At 44.8% G+C, this 17,218-nt stretch overlaps 1 protein-coding gene across 1 annotated transcript in view; it reads right to left on the bottom strand.

Annotated features, from left to right (window-relative positions):
* Positions 1-17,218, bottom strand: part of DEPDC1 (DEP domain containing 1) — a 1,033,362-nt gene that overhangs the window by 842,550 nt on the left and 173,594 nt on the right. Inside the window, exon 2 of the mRNA XM_044085606.1 lies at positions 4,983-5,248. Coding sequence (XP_043941541.1) covers positions 4,983-5,248 — 266 coding nt within the window. The remainder of the gene's footprint in view (positions 1-4,982; positions 5,249-17,218) is intronic.

Consider the following 17,218-nt stretch of genomic DNA (forward strand, 5'->3'; position numbering starts at 1 on the left):
TGGGGGCGGCTAGGAGCCAGTCGTCCAGGTAAGGAAACACCTGGAATCCTAGACGCCTCAAGTGAGCCGTCACCACTGCCATGCATTTGGTGAACACCCTGGGGGCTGTGGTGAGACCAAAGGGCAGGGCTCGAAACTGGAAGTGTCTGGCTCCCAGCGGGCGTGATGACACCGGGATGCTTTGTCCATTTTTATGTGGTAATAGGCATCCTTCAGGTCGATGGAGCACATCCATACTTCCTTTGCCAACAGCGGAAGAATTGATTGTAGTGTGACCATTCGGAACTTGGACTTGCGAACATAATGGTTTAGTCAGCTGAGATCCAGAATGGGTCTCGGGTCCCCCGTGCTTTTCGGCAACAAAAAGAATCTTGAGTAGGTCCCTCTGGTCTGGGGGGACTAGCTGGATGACTCCTTTTTCTAGCAGCTGAGAGACCTCTGATGCTGCTTGGTCCCTTTGACCGGGTGGTGGGTCTGGGATCCTTTTGGGGGTAGGGGGAAAGGAGTGAAATGGAATGGTGTAACTTCCGGGGATTATCCCTAAAACCCATCTGTCCTTGGTTATTCTTGCCCAGGCTTCTGGATAATGGGAAATCCGACCCCCGACTGGCTCCGGAGAAGCGCAGCCGGGCACACCCTCAAGAGTGAGAGTATGGGGAACCGCGGAAAGAATCCCGGTCCCCGAGTTGCGGGGGGCCCCCTCTGCCTCTGGGGCGGCGTCTTCCAGAGTATGACCCCCCTGCCTTGAGGGGGGGGGGGGTCTCACCTTGTGCATCGGGAAATGACCTCTGTGATTTTCTGAACCACATCTTTCCCCCCTGCTGAGCCTTGGGATAAGGTCTCGACGGTAGGGAAAAACGGACTCCCATGGCAGACAAGGTCTTACCCTCTTGTTCGCACCTGGTGAGTGCGTCTTTTACTTTGGTCCCAAACAAGGAGGAACCGTCGAAAGGGGCATCAGTAAAGGAAGACTTAAAGGCCTCCGCAATGTGACACAGATGTAGCCAGGCCTGCCTCCTGAGGGCTACTCCTGAACTGGCCACCCTACTCGCTCCCTCGTCCGCGTACGAGATTAGTCATATGGACGAGTTCGCAATAGAATTAAGGGTGGAAAGCTGAGCGCCGACTGTTTGAGCCACCATCTCAGGAACATTACCCCCGAGAGCATCTCCTACCTCCTTAAGGAGATCTCTTTGGAGCCGCATGAAATGAGTCAAGTAATTCAGCGACCGCAGGGTAAAGGTCGCTGAAGAAAGGGTACGCTTCCCATAGCGGTCCATCATCCTGGACTCCTTGTTCGGGGGATGAACCATAGAGGAAGATTCTGCAACTTCCTTCTGTGTGGCGGCCGCCACCACCATAGCATCTACTGGGGTTCCTTTTATCAGAAATTCCTTCCCTCTTGGGGCAGACAAGAATTTGTTCGGCCGTCGAGGGACAGGCTTCACTGAGTCAGGGGTCTCCCACACCCTTCGACAAATTAAGTCTAGGAGCTCATCGAAGGGTGGAGATACCTAGGAGGCGGAAGGCTGGGCGCCAAAAGCCTTAAGGAATACTGACTCTTCGGAGGGGTTTTGGAAGGCCAGTCTCCTCTGTTTCAAAATCTCCAGTATTTCGGAGAACAAAACATCCTCAGAGGAAGACTTGGGGGACCACTCAGACTCCTCGAGGTCAGTATCTGAAGTGAGGAACTCGTCTTGGGAGTCTATATGCTTCCTCTTACAAGAATTCTTTCTGGGGGGTTCCTCAGGCACAGAGTCTGAGGCTTCCTCAGAAAGAAGGGGACCGCTCATGGGGCTGTCCTTAGGCCTTTGTGCCCTGCTGTCCAATGATAGAGGAGTGTCAGAAGCTCTCGCCAATGCAGTAGGGGACAGGAAAACTGATCCGAGAGAGGTAGCTGAACCAGCCAGTGCACTCCGCATTGCCTCGAAGGCGAGGCCCCTTGAGTCTGAGGACCGACCGCCCTCTAGGGCCATGACCAGGGCCGGAGTCCCCCCTGCTGTCACGCCCAGAGGAAGGCTCGGCACCGACCTGTGCTCTGAGTCATCCCCCACGGCGCCGACAGAAGAGACTCGAGTCCCGGACCCTGTGGATGGAGCAGACAGGGTCTGAGCCGAAGTCGGTACCGAGAATTCCAGTTGGGGTATCGGAACAGACACAGGAACATCCCTCGGAGCGGAACTCACCGGCTCCAAAGACAACAATGCGCTCGGAGGAGGAATAGCAGGTACTACTAACAGGGCTGGCTCCGGAACCGACTGGGTCGGAGCCGAGAAGAGTTTAGCCAACACTGGCGATTCCAGGAGCCGCTGCACCACCCTATCCACGTCCAGATCTGAAAGCCTGGAGGATTTGGAGGAAACCGATGGAGAAGCAGACCTCTTATCTGGAGAGACTTGTCTTAAACCTGGAGACCGGCTCCGAATAGGTTCCAAAATTATCGGAGCGGTCGAAGGTTCAGTCAAAACAGTGACTTCCTGCGGCTCCGAGATCGGTGGAGCCGAGGAAGCAGATTCCACAACCAAAATCTTAGAGGGCGGCTCCGAGACCAAAGATGGAGCCGGCGATCTCTTTTTTGACTTAGAAGCTTTAGACTTTGACTCGGAGCTGGGAGTTGAAGCTAACTTTTCCTCGAAGGATGGTTTTAATAGACCCTTTAGTATCAACTTATTTTTCCTTTCTTGGAGCACCCGAGGACTAAAGGTATGACAAAAACTGCAAGACTCCTGAAGGTGGATAGCTCCAAGACAATAAACACAGAAGGAATGTCAGTCTGTAATAGACATTTTATATGCACATTTCAAACACTTTTTAAAGCCGGAAGGCTTATGTTCTTTTTGCTCTTTAGACATAATAGAACTAAGCACAGAACTTCAACTTTCTTGTAACCGAGAAGAAAAGGCGGAAAGCGAGCACCTACTATAAGAGTCACTGACTAGACACAACGACAAGATACCTCTAATTAAAACGGTCTCCACACAAGAGAACAACAACAAAGTCCAACGAACAAACACAAGGGAGGACTAGGTCCTCTAACTCAAACGGGCCTAGCCCGAGGAAAGGGATACCACAAAAATGCACAAGCACACACAAGAGAACCAGAAATGCCAGCAATCGCTCTCACACAAAATCTAATTAAACATCAAACAATATCAGATGATTCCTCAAGAAATTTCCCAAGAAAAAAAGTTTTCAAAAGGTACTTAGCCAAGCCAAGTCGAGACCACGTCCGAGCTCTACAAGCGGCAAACGAGATCTGGGGATGTGGAGCATGGTATTGTGGGATACCATCTTAGCCAGCCAATCAAAGACTTTCGAGCTAGAATATAGGCAGAGTCTGAGCCGACTGTCGGCTCCGAACCCACAGGTGAAGAATAATGGCGAGATAGGACTACATAACATCAGTGGTTCCCCCTTGCCTACCGAGGTGACTCCAACAATCGCAGAAGATGTTGATAACCCCCCAGTCCATAGTGGCTGCAGGTGCTACACCAAAGGGATGCAGGGAACACAGGAGTAGTCTGAGGTACAACAAATAGCCACAGCAGAGTCACCCATGGTCACGCCAAAAACAGTGCATCTTTCCTGGGAAGACGAGCAGTTACTTGCCACCAAACACTACTAGTCCATAAGTTACTTTTTTGACAGAAAAACACAATAAAAATGCTTCAAAAACAATATACCAGCCCCATAAAAGTAAAATAAATACAATTTCTCCACAGAAAAAAAATGCTTTCAGTTAGTTTATACCACTTTTAAAACTACTGAAAGAACAAAAAATAAAATGAGCTCTCCGTTTAAAAGTATGTTACAGTCCATTAAAACACAGCACCCCTAGATTTAAAATAACATTCCTAAGAGGAAAGCAATAAACCACACAAAATTAAGAAAACAGAAGTCCCTCCAAAGGGAACTTTTCTGCCCAGTAAAGGAAAGCAAAAGCCAACCATTGATCCTTGAAAGCCTCAGAGGAGCGTACTCTTCAGCAGCAGTAAAGCTCTGAAGGACTTTGCACTCAAACATGCGTTTTAGTTCGCTCAGCTGGAGTTGTCTGACAGTTTAGACATGAGGAAGGTGCCGCGAAGTTTTGGAAGCTGGCCAGCTATTCTATCCTTGGCACAATATAACCCATATAGTTATGGCTACCGTGGCAGTGATCAATACTACAAACATCAAGACTTCACTCTGACATTTATACTTACCGTTTATGTAACAATAGAACTATGATGGCATGATTACAAACCTGAAAGCATTGTCTTCTTTACTACAATCTCAGACAAATACTAAACAAATAATAAAATGGGGCAATCACTAATCCTTAGTGTGGTCTTGGTCTGGATACATAATAAATTAGCATTTCTGGTAATAATTAATCAGCTTTAACATCTTTCACTATATGCTTTTTGTTGTTACCACCTCCCCCATGGCACTACAGCTAATATGCTAGGAGTTAACTTGTACTGTAAAATAAGATGTATAAACTTTATACTAATTTCACCCTGGACACATTCTCTAATTTATTTATATCATTGACAATGAAATAACTGTCCTAACCCTATGAATTTGCACTTTTTTTTGTGACACAGCAAACACAGTGCTAAATTTAAAATGGGGGAGTGGGCATCAGCCCTGACAGAGAGATGGATAGATAAAATAAATGCATACATGCATTAATAAAAACAAAGTATCATTTTAGTACTTGCCATTTAACTCTATAGTAACAGTTCAATACCTACAAATGGTACTGCAGCACAAATATTACCAAGTAGAACCAAAGGTATAAATAAATCCAAAGACACAAAAATACTATGCGATGTGAAAAACCTTGTTATTTGTGGTTTACCTCGCACCATAAAGCTCATACTGAATGCCAATTATCATTTAAATCAAAGTACAACGACCTTGAAACATTGTTGCATGTGCACAGACAACTACTGCTGTGTGAGGACTACAATGAAGTCTTACTTTTTAGTGTGCCTTACCTATAAAGGTGGGCATCATCATCCAGGTCTTCGGATCCCCATCTTCCTTTTATGTCTTCAATTACATGATTCTTAAGAAACTTTCGCAACAGCTGAATGCTTTGTTGTCGGGTCACCTCAGGGCCAAAATTATTGTTTCTTTGAAGAAGTTCATGAAGCCAGTCAACTGCTTCAGTAGCTGTAAAACTGTTTGGATAGGTTTTGAAGTGTATCCTATGCCTTCTCAAAGGCATTCCTGATCTGAATAGCTTAGTGATTTCATTCCACTGAAAAAAATGCAATAATACATCACAAAATAAACCAAAATTAGTAGAACATACTGAAAACTATATGTAACCTGTAAGAATGCCATTATGAATAAAATCTGAATTGTTGTATACCAGTATACCATCAGTAATGTAGTTGTAGCATCTTGCATCACTGATACTGCAAGACAATTGGGTAGGATTACTAAATGGTCATAATCAAGAAAAGGGCTGCTTTGATCAACGTAAGAGCATTCAGACAAAATGAAATTCATAACACAGCACAAATCCCTTAACTGTTCCAAACAACCAAACATTGTGAAGTGGTATTACAATAAGGCCAGATAAAGGGTGTTGAATAACAATGCCAACCAACAATAAAAAGATACACATCTAATGATTCACCATACAAGAAATAAAGCCATACAGTGAAACAGAATACAAATGAATTTACTACACTACTGCTGCACTGTCCTGGTCCACACTGACTTCAGATGCGTCAAAACCAAATGCAGTGACAGCAAACGACCAAGACCAACAGCCATTCTTCACAGTCCCAAAGCCAGAACACAGAGCTTTGGCAGGGACATATAGGTTCATAGGTTCATACTAAGCTATCTGCCCGAGGGCATTTACAAGCCTAGCCCATAGTTTTGTGGCTTACGCCACCCCTTTAGTATGGGGAACTATACCCATTATTTTGCTGTGCCTCTGTCGAGCAGTGACACTGAGGTAATCCCTGGGGTATATCTGCGATCTCCCATCCATTGGTCAAGATTTCTCTTGAACAAGGCCAGCGAAGTGCTCTGCCTCACATATACCGGGATTTTGTTCCACAGCATAGGGAGTCTTTGGGTGATGAATCTATCCCTCCAGCACGTCCTATTAATAGCCGTGTCCAGGTTTAAGTCTCCCGCCCTTGTGGCTCTGACGGATCTAGATTTTTTGAGGTGAAGCATATTCATCAAATCTGGGTTTGACATGGCCTTGTATGTTAGGCAAAGGTCACCTCTGAGCAAGCGGTAAGCGACTGAATAGAGCTGGAGTTCTTTCAGTCGGGCAGCATAGGACAGATGTTTGAGACCCTTTATCCTTTTGGTGAGGAACTTTTGTGGTCTCTCAAGCTGCTGCAAGTGTCGGGTCAGATACATTCCAAATGGGGCATTGTACTCAATCATTGGTCTGATGAGTGATGAGTACAGGGAGACTATGACCTCCCTTGATCTAGATGAGAATCCCTTCATGATAAGGTGGGCAATGTAGAAGGTCTTCCTAACTACTTTGGCTACATGGGTGTCGAATGACAGACTACTATCAACCTGAGTCCCCAGGTCCCTGATAACTTCTTCTGTGCTCAGTGGATTGCCACCTATTTGGTAGCTAGGGGTAACCTTGTTTTTCCCGAAGGGTATGACTATGCATTTTTTGGAATTTAACTTTAGGCCATGGCTCTGGCACCAGTTATCCGTTTCTGTGAGACCCTTCTGAAGGATATCTGTGTCAGATGTGTTTTCTACTATGGCACCCAGTTTGCAGTCATCTGCAAACTTTGTCAGCCATAACCCTCCTGTGTTTGCTTGTACTTGGAAAAGTAGATGCCAAACAAGAGTGGGCCCAGGACTGAGCCCTGTGGTACACCACTTGTGACAGGCTTTGAGTCTGACATGGCGCCAGCAACTCTGACCCTGTGGGTTCTGTCACTCAGCCAGTTTGCAACCCATCTTGTGATGTATGGGTTAACATTTAAGCTGATGAGTTTTTCAATGATACCCGAGTGGGGTATTGTATCGAAGGCCTTCGCCAGATTGAGGTAGGCTGTATGGACTGCCTTTCCCTCATCAATGGCTTTGGTGACTGTTTCAAAAAAGTCAACCAAGTTTAGAAGGCATGATCTGCCTTTGACAAAGCCAAACTGGGATGGATCCAAAGTCTGCAAATTCCTATGTCTTTATTTATGAGGTCCATTATGATCCTCTCCATGGCTTTGCAGATAAGGCTTGTCAAGCTAATGGGCGGTAATTTCCAGGGTCGGTGGAGGCACCGCCTTTGTGAAGTGGGACCACAGTTGCAGTGCGCCACTCCTGGATCCAGAGGTAAGACTATGATTAAACAGCTGTCCTAGCTGTGGGTTTAATTCCTCGTTGAGTTCGTGGAGCACACAGCCAGGGACACCATCAGGTCCCATGGATGCTGTGTTTTTGCTTTGAGAGCAGTTTTCACTTGGGCGTTGGAGATGTTTGGGGGCTGCAATCGCTTGGTATAGATATCTCTCCTTTGGGAGTTTGCACTGAACCTGTCAGCCAGTATGTTGGCAATGTCTGTAGGATCAGTAATCTTCACATCATTTTGAACTAGTTCTGAGCATATCTGGGAGTTTCCTCCCAGGTTTCTAACATAGCTAAAGAAGGCCTTATGATTGTCTTTAGTCTTTAGCTATTTTCTCTCAAAATTTGCTTTGGATGATTTTATGAGAGCTCTTAGTTTTTTACTTATAGTGATCAAGGGTGTCTTACCTTTTAAGGATTTTGCTCTATCTTGTAGTAGCTTCCTCCTTTTGTTGTAGAGTTTGTTTATGGCTGGGGTCCACCAGACTGGACGCTTGCCTTTTGTACAAAGAGTTTTTGTTTTGCTTGGGATTGCCTTATCCATGCAGTCCTGCAGGTGCTGGTAGAAGGCATTTGTAAGTGATTCAGCGGCTTGAATACTGTTTTCCTGCTCGGGGGCCTTAAAGGAGACCACACTAGTCTTTAGAAGTGTGAAGTCGGCTTTCGAGAAGTTCTTTACTGTGGTCTTTATTTCAGGTGGGGGTGGGATGAGGACCTCCAGCGAGATTAGTTTGTGATCTGATCTCACCAGTGAGGGGTATACTTCCGGTGTTGAACATTGTGCTCCCATGTTCGTGATGATGAGATCAAGTATGTTTTCTCCTCTTGTGGGGATGGTGACTAGTTGTTCCAAGGCATTTGAGTTTATGAATATTAGCACCATATCAGCTAAACAGCACACAGCTGAAAGAACAACACACTGGTCAGGTTTGTCTTTACCCCAACAAGCATCAAAGAGTTGATTATATTAAACTTGAAGGATATGGGGTGTGAAGCCCTACCCCCACACTGGGGAATGAGTGCTTGCCATAAAATAAAAACAGGTCACAACAAAAAGCTAGATCTATTTTACATGAAACTACCTTTCAAGGATTTGACACAAACCAGAAGAAAGACAAGAGACATTAGATTAAACGAGCTCTCCAACATAATGCAGATCTCACTTGGTACCCTAGAATAAGATATAAATAAGCCACCCTCTTATCTCAGACCATCCATAACACTGTGTAGGACAGACACAGGTGCCTTCCAAAGCCAAAAGGAGACACTGTGGAAATATTTCAGGCCTAAGCATCCAGGATATTCAAATGCTGTATTAGATATCAGGGTAAAAAGGATCCCACCAGGTTCCCAGAAGCCAGTCTAGGTCACTCTTCCACCATGGAGACCTTTTACAGTCAAAATGGTTTGGTATACATGCATATATCCAGGTAACTGCAGTACTACCATGCAGCATACATTAATCACGAGGTGAGTGCTCTTCCTATTAGGAAAGCTAGCAATAAAACATGGACTTTATTTTCCTATAAAATTTTAGCAAACAGAAAGTTGCAAAATGAAAACTCAAAGGTAAGCAAAGAGAGAGCAATGCCCTGCTCCTACCACATTCTCTCAGTTAACTTCAAGGTTGTATACACACTAAAGGGAAAGCCATGTCCACTTCTAAAAGTCTTCAAAACCACAACCCCCAGAAGAAAATGGGAGAGACGTGCTTTCCCTGGGGTGTGAAATCTCAGTATTTAAAACCAGTAATATTTTTTTCTCTCAATGGAAAAGTCAACATTTAAATGTCAGCATCCTTGACAGTATACAGGAAATGTCTGCATCAGCTACCACTGTGATGTCAATGCCAGTGCCTGTGCATCAGTCTGGCAGATCAGTGGCCAGTGCTCTGCATTCACTCATAACTAGGTATGTAGTGAATACCTAAAGTCATAGCAATACCACCATATAGGAAGCCGTAAGTTACACAACAGTTTCTGATAAGAAATAGTTGATTTCATTATTTAGTCAAGTGGTGAAAGTGAGGCTGAATACACAGAACATAACGGAATTCCTGTACTTTAAGAAAATACTTTGAAATTGTCAACTCAAGTGCCTTAATTCGCAAACCTGAACTAGATGCTTTCAGCACAAACTACATCATATTTGTTGTTCTCTTATAAATACTTCAGCATCTCTAAAGCAGCAGATACAATGTCATTCAATAACTTTTCATAGCACTTTTACATTAAGCAGTTCTCATACATGCACATTTGCTCATGTCATAATTTCTGTACATCTTAGTCACAGATTACAGCACTGTATACAGAAGAAGCTGGATACCAGCTACAGCAGTGGCTGATGACATCCATATCAGCAAACACCAGAGGCTGGAGTACACAGCCTTGCCCGTGCCAAGACACCACACTGCTGAGCATGCGAGTATATATATTAATCAAGTTGTGCAATATTTCCACCAAGTACAACCACCACCTCATGTGAGTCACTTCAGTGAACTCCTAGGAAATCCGGTCACATTGACAAGTGTGCAGCATGCTGCTCAAAATGACACACTCTTGTTGATGGCAGCATAATCCACAACCATACTGGACACTCTCCTCCAAGCAACTTCAAAATCCTCACAGCGGGATGACTATTGAAGATAAATCAGGAAACATAATTACATGCCACCCAGCATGCTCTGCATCACCTTGTTAAATAAGTTTGTGCTAAAGAAAGTACCACATACTGCAGAGTCACATCCAACATATAAAGTAGCTCAACAAAGTAAAATGAGCATGTCATACACAACACTGACATAATAGCATCTAGTCTACAAATGAAGTGTGTGAATAGAGTGCATGACAAAGACATTACCAGCTCATTTGACAAAACCAATAAGCAGTGCAAGGTTGTGCATATGATTAGCACCTAACTTTTTGGTGTCATTTAACCTATGTGTGCATAACTAAACAGAATATTACAAAGATAGGAAAAGGACTGCAAAACCAAAACAAGCAATGTATGGATTAACATCATGCACACACACTCAAGTCACAGATATGCATGCATCAGTTCTATTCCCCTATACATAGCCATTTCTGTGGCACACAGCAATAAAGCCATGACTATGATCCAGCTTCCAGAGTTTGATTATCCGTCCTAGCACTAGAGCAGCTGGTGAACACAGGAGCAGAAAGAGGCACTGCAAGGTCACTTCTTTGGGGGGGGGGGGGGACTGGATGCATGCCAGGGGTGGACACTTCATTCTACAACCTATAATGGAGAACAGAGAATACACAGAGGTGCCTGCTTAGAAGCTGTGAGAATGCCTTCGGAGAGGATGCATTACTCACACAGAAGCAGATGACATGCTCTTGCTAAGGTTTACTGTAGAACAAACCCTTTAACAACTATAAATATACACAGCAACAGAAGCATACCATGCTTACAAAAAAGTCTTCTGATGCTGCCTGGATGACACCCACACCATGATCAGCTCTCATCTACTTTGAGAACTAATAGGCAGAGCCATTGCAATTGGCGAGATGATGGGCAGATAAAAGAACATTATTCCCACATACATCCTGATAATCTCATAAAAGTATGAAAGCCAAGTGCTGCAAGCAAAAACTGTAGAAACATTTACATAGCAGTAGGTCATGAATGCATAGCTCAAGTATCATAAGTACAGCACAAAAAGCCACTGATACAGAGTCAATTAAAATGCAGTAAGCGTACTGCACAGCTAACTGACAAGGTGTTCATTTAGGGCTATAACTTCAGGTGTGAGGAATGCATCTACAAGCCAAAAATCTACCTGTAAGGAGCCCACAAGTACAGGTATGTCAGCAAGACCACAAGGCCCATAGGATCTCTATGCAGAATGCTGCAGAACAAACTCTACCTGTGTAGTCCACAGTTAATGTAAGCAGGCACAACCAGATATAGAAATAAGTTACGTCTTACTATAATGTTCCATCTGTGTTGTCGATCTTCACTTATCCTTGACTGTGGGTTCGGTTCTGTATCTCAAAACAGACTCGGCCGTTATTCCAATTCACACCTTCCAAAAACTCTCAAGCTTAGATTTACCCATAATGCTCCTCTCAGAATTACTTCAGATCGAGTTTGCATAAGACAGTGACAGACAGAAATGACAGATCAGAGACCATATCTGTATTCAGAAAAGGATAATCCAATCTGTTGGGATAGATCAGTTCCATCAAGAAGTCTAAAAAGCAGGGGGAAGGAGAATGGGGATGTCGAGGATAAGTGAAGATCAACAACACAGCTGGAACATTATGATAAGGCATAACGTCTTTATCTGATGTTGTCAAGCTTCACCTTATCCTTGACTGAGATAGAGTCCCCAGCTACCTAAATCTTGGGAGGTCTCATGAAAGCATATTCCTGAGCACCATCGAACCAAATTATGCTCGTCCCCTAGTGACCAGATCTAGCTTCTAGTGAGTAATAAAAGTATGCTGGGATGCCCAAGCAGCTGCTGCACAGATATCGTCTATACAGGCTATGGAATGAAAAACTGCAGAAGCGGCTATTGCTCTTGTAGAATGTGTCTTTACTGGACCTGGTAGTTGTACTTTCATAGATTCATGGGTGTGTACTAGGCTAATGGTCCTGCAGCCATTACAAGCCTAGCCCATAGGATTACCCTGGCATCGTGTCACCCGACCTTAGTTTCCAGTACCTCTGTCAAGTAGAGCCACTGGAGTGATCCCTGGGGTGAATGTTCTATTTCCCATCCACTCATCAAGGTTTCTCTTGAAGAGGACCAGTGAGGTGCTTTGACATGTATGGGAAGTCTATTCCATGGGCAGTCTCTGGGTTATGAACATGTCCCTCCAGCACATTCTGTTGATTGTGGTAATGAGGTTGAGGTCTCTGGAGCGTATGGTGTGGAGGGATTGGGATTTATTTAGATGTAGCATTTCTAACAGAGCTGGGTCAGACATGACTTTCTAAGTCAAGCAGAGATCGTCTCTAAGTAGGCAATGTGAGACAGAGAATAGTTGGAATTTTTTGTCTGTCTATATAGGACAAGTGTTTAAGGCCTAGGATCCTCTTTATGAGGTACTTTTGCGGCCTCTCCAGTTGTTGCAGGTGTCTAGTGATGTACATGCCAAATGGGGCACTGTACTCTAGGATTGGCTTAATGAGGGAAGAGTAGAGGGAAACAATGACCTCTTTCTTCCTGGATACAAAACCCTTAGTAATGAGATGTGCCACATAGGACTTTCTGACCACAGTGGCAGTGTGGTGGTCAAAAGAGAGGTTGCTGTCAACCTGCTTTCCTTTTTGTATAAATGGAGGTTATACAATCCTTAAGCTATTTAGCCAGAGTAACTTTAGAGACTGGTTTTCCCACAGTAGGTGAAGGAAAGGAAATGAACAACTGGTCAGACTTTCTGAATTCTTTGTTCTATGAAGGTAAAAGTCTAATTGTCTATGGACATCTAGTAAATGTGGACAATATTCACCTCAGTTTGAAAAATTGGGAAAAAATACCGGAAGTGGTATCATTTGGTTGATATTGGTCTCGGAAATTACTTTTGGTAGAAAGAATGGATTAATTTGCAAGGGTACCCTGTCTTTGTGGAAGGATGAGTAAAGAGACTTGCAAGATAAGGCTTGTAATTCTGAAATTCTCCTGGCAGTAGTAATTGCAATCAAGAACAAAGTCTTCCAAGATGAATACTTCAAATCGCACTTTGCAGCTGGCTCGAATGAGGAATGTATAACGGACTAAAGCAGCAGATTCAAGTCCCAAGGTGTAGCAGGATCCTTGTATGGAGGTCTTAGCATTAAAGTTCCTTTCAGAAAGGCTTTACATAGTTTGTGGGACTTTAGAGCCGTATCATTTAGGCCATTATGAAAGTTGGAAGGTGCGGCTAAATGTACTCGTATCGTGGAGGAAGACACTCCCAAATCAAAAAGCGATGTTAAGAATTCCAAAATTTTATCACCATTGCAGAATATAGATAAACATTATTCTCTGAAACCCATTTTGAGAATTTATGCCATTTACTGTTGTACAACCTTCTAGGTGAAGGTTTGTGGGAGGCTAGAAAAATACTTTGAATTGGGGAAGTGAGACTAATATGCCTGGTAATCATGGGAACAAGAGGAGCCACACAGTGAGCTTGAGATTCTGAAGATTGGGATGAAGAAGCCCCCCCCCGGATTGGACAGCAGGTCTGGAGCCGGGTCCAGGAACCAGGATTTCCAAAGTAGCTGAGGCCAAAGAAAGGGGAACCAAATCTGTAGAGATTAGAATGGAGCAATGAGAATTATTTTGTTCTTCGACCTGCTGGCTTTCTTCAGTAAGTGGGAAATGAGAGGAACTGGGGAAAGGCATACAGAAGACAGAGGGGCCAATCGTGAAGGAAAGCATCACTCGGTGACTCCCCCAACCGGGGGGGGGGGGTAAAATAGCTGCTGCACTTGTTCTTCAGGAGGAGGAGAAAAGATCGCAGCAGGGCTGGCCCCATAGATGGAAAATCTTCACTGTCACCAATGGATTGAGAGACCACTCGTGAAGCATTAGAATACTGCTCAGTTTGCCCACAGTCATGTTGTAGCACCCCGTAATGTGCATTGCAATTAGAAAGAGATTGGATGAAATTGCCCACTGCCATACCCTGAGTGCTTCTCGACAAAGAGGGCAAGACCTGGTTCCTTCTTGTTTGTTGATATACCAAACAACTGATGTATTGTCTGTTTGGATCATAATCGTTCCCGAGGGGAGGATTTCTTGGAATGCTTGCAACACCAAAAGCACTACCCTCATCTCTAGAACACGGATGTGCAAATTGGCCTCTAACTAGGACAAAGTGCCTTGGACTGTCTTTCCCAGATAATGCCCCCCACCCTATCCTGGATGCATCTGTAGTCACTATGGCTTGGGGTTGAGGAGGGATAAATGGATGATCCGACAAATATTTCACTGGAATGAAGCTACCAACTCAGGTCTGTCTTGCATAAATTGGTGATCAATATCTAATGGGACATCGGTTGATTCAATAATGACCATTGTGATGCCAGGAGTCATTGTAGGATTCGCATGTCAAATCTTGCAAGAGGAACTAAAATTATGGCGACTGCCATTGATCCTAGAGTCTGTAACAACAGCCTTGCAGTCACTGTTCTGCTGCGAATAATCTGACCGACTTGCAATTTTATTCTCTGAAGGTTTTCTTGGGGAAGAGATGCAATACAGGTGCTTGCATCAAACACCACTCCTATGACCTCTTAGTGCTGTGTTGGCTCTATATGGGATTTTTTATAGTTTACTCAAAACCCCAGCGAGGAACAAGTTTGAAGAATATAGTTCCTTGCCCATAACAGTACAAGCCTTGTGGGTGCAGTAAAACAGCAAGTCGTTTAGGTAAGGAAACATGCCGAATCCTTGCAATCTGAAGTGAGCTGCTACCACTGCCATGCATTTGGTGAACACCCTGGGGGCTGTGGTGAGAACAAATGGCAGGACTCTGAACTGGTAATAACTGGCTCCCCAGCCAGTAGTTCAGGAATCTTATGGAGTGCTTGCTCATTTTTATGTGATAATACACATCCTGAAAATCTACTCAGCACATCCAATCGTCTTTTCCTAAGAACAGAAGTATAGACTGAATTGTGACCATCTGGAATTTGGTACACTGAACTGACTTGTTCAACACACTGAGATCCAAAATTGGTCTCAAGTTCCCGGTTTTCTTTGGCACTAAAAAGAATCAGGTCCCATCTGGTCTGGCGAGAATGCTTGGATGACTCTCGTCGAGCAGTTCTTAAAGTTCCAGGACTGCTGCATCACTGTGAGTAGGTGGAATATCTGGGATTCTTTTTCTGGTTTGGGTTTTTTTGAAAATGGGATATTGTAATCTCTGGTTATAATCACCTGCACCCAATTGCCTGTTATATTTAGCAAGGCAAATAGGTGCAAGGATAATCATCCCCCGACCGCCTCCAGAGGACGAAAATCGGGCCTCTATTCAGGACTGCTGATTGGAGTTACCAGGAAATGAATCCCTGTAGCCCTGATTTTGCTGGCCACTTCTGGCTTGCGCACGGTGTCTTCCATTATAACTCTCCCCTCTGCCCCAGGGGAGACGTTACAATGTGAGCCCTGGAAAAGCCCTTGGAAACTTTTGAACCACAGCTTTGCAGTCCTCTGGTTCCTGGAGTAAGGCCTTTGAGGAGTGGAAAAGCATACTCCTACAGCAGAAAGGGTCTTTTCCATCCTTCTCACATTTGGCAAGGGTCTCTCTAACTTTGGGGCCAGAAAGACATGTTCCGTCAAACGGGCCTTTATGAAAGAAGATTTAAATGGTTCCGAAAACTCACATAAGCGCATCCAGGTGTGTCACCTCATGGCTATGCCAGAATCCCCTGCCCTAGTCGTCCCTTTGGCTGCATGTGCAATGAGCTTAGTGGAGGAATTACATCTAGATTCAAGGGCTGTCCGCTGGAAAACTTTTATGCTGCACTCCCTCAGCTACGTCTCCTGTCAAGTGTCTGAAAGCTCCTTTATGAGGTCTCGGAGTCTCATAAAAAGTGCCATAAAGTTCAATGACCTAAGCACAAAGGTCAATAAAGGGCATACACACTTTCTAAATCTATCAATCAACCTAGACTCCTTGTCTGGAGGATGGATAGTAGGACTCTCATCTGCAAGTTCCTTTTTAGTGGCAGCTGAAACCACAATGGCAGATACTGCAATTCTTTTTGCCCACTGTTGATGATCCTCAGGAGCTGACAAAATGCAGTCTGGTATATTGGGGATTGGCTCAATGGAATCAGGAATCTTCCAAACCCACTGCGCAATCAGTTCAAATCAGATAGTCAGTGGGCAGAGAGATCCAAGAGATAGATGGTCAGGCATGAAAAGCTTGCAGATATACTAATTCATCCAAGGAAAGCTGATGGGAAATCCAGCCACCCTTCTGTTTCAGGATTTCGAAAATGTCCACAAAGGAGACCTCATCCAGGGGTGACCTTGGGAACCTTCCCCTTCATCGAAATGTGTATCCTCTGTGCAAGACTCTTCAGAAGAGTCCAAGTACTTCCTCTTGCATTTTCTCTTCAGGGGTAGCTCTTTGGTAGGATAGGCCAGAGAGGCATCCAAAGAGGACATAACCACCGTTGTTGAGTCCTGAGGCTTTTATGCTCGCTGTCCCAGGCCAGAGGCTGAAGCATTGAATCCTGAGGCATTTATGCTCTCTCTCTCAAGACAGAAGCTGGAGGGAGCTCTGGGCAAGGGGCAGGACTGGGATGTTGGCTCGATGAAGATGGTATTGATTGTGAGCCCACAGTGTACAGGGCCTTCTGCATGGCCTGAAAGGCAAGCCCCCCCGGTAGAGGAATTGGAGCGCAGAACACAGACAGACTCCCACAGAACCATGGACCAATCCCACACAGAAAAAGCCGATTACAAAGCCGGAGCAGAGCATACATGTGCGGACGCCCAGAGGAGTACGGATGGCTGTAACAACACCGAAGTGGATCCACACTCCCCAGAATCGGCAGCGAAGTTTCAACTCTGACAGGTCTCCAGATCCAACAGAACAGAAGAACTGAAGGCAGTCACCAGTGCCGGAGGTGAAGATCTGACCAGCAACAGCAGAGTCGAAATTCGGACGGTCATAGCTGAGAACTCAGAAGGCTCAACTGGAGTCGGAAGACGAAAACAAAAACTGTTGGGTAACTGGTAAGGTTCCAGAGCAAGGAAGGCTAGGAACGAAAAAAAAAGAAGCTAATCCTCTTGCCACCAGGAGCTGGTCAACCAGCCTCATGATATCAGACTCTCTTAGGCTCTTGGTGGACCAGACCAAAGAGACCAACAGGTATCTGGGTGCAGGTGTCGCTAAGAAAAGAATTGGAGGTC

Source organism: Protopterus annectens, chromosome 10.part0 (assembly GCF_019279795.1).
Source record: "Protopterus annectens isolate FY-2018-M chromosome 10.part0, PAN1.0, whole genome shotgun sequence".
Lineage (NCBI taxonomy): Eukaryota > Metazoa > Chordata > Ceratodontiformes > Protopteridae > Protopterus > Protopterus annectens.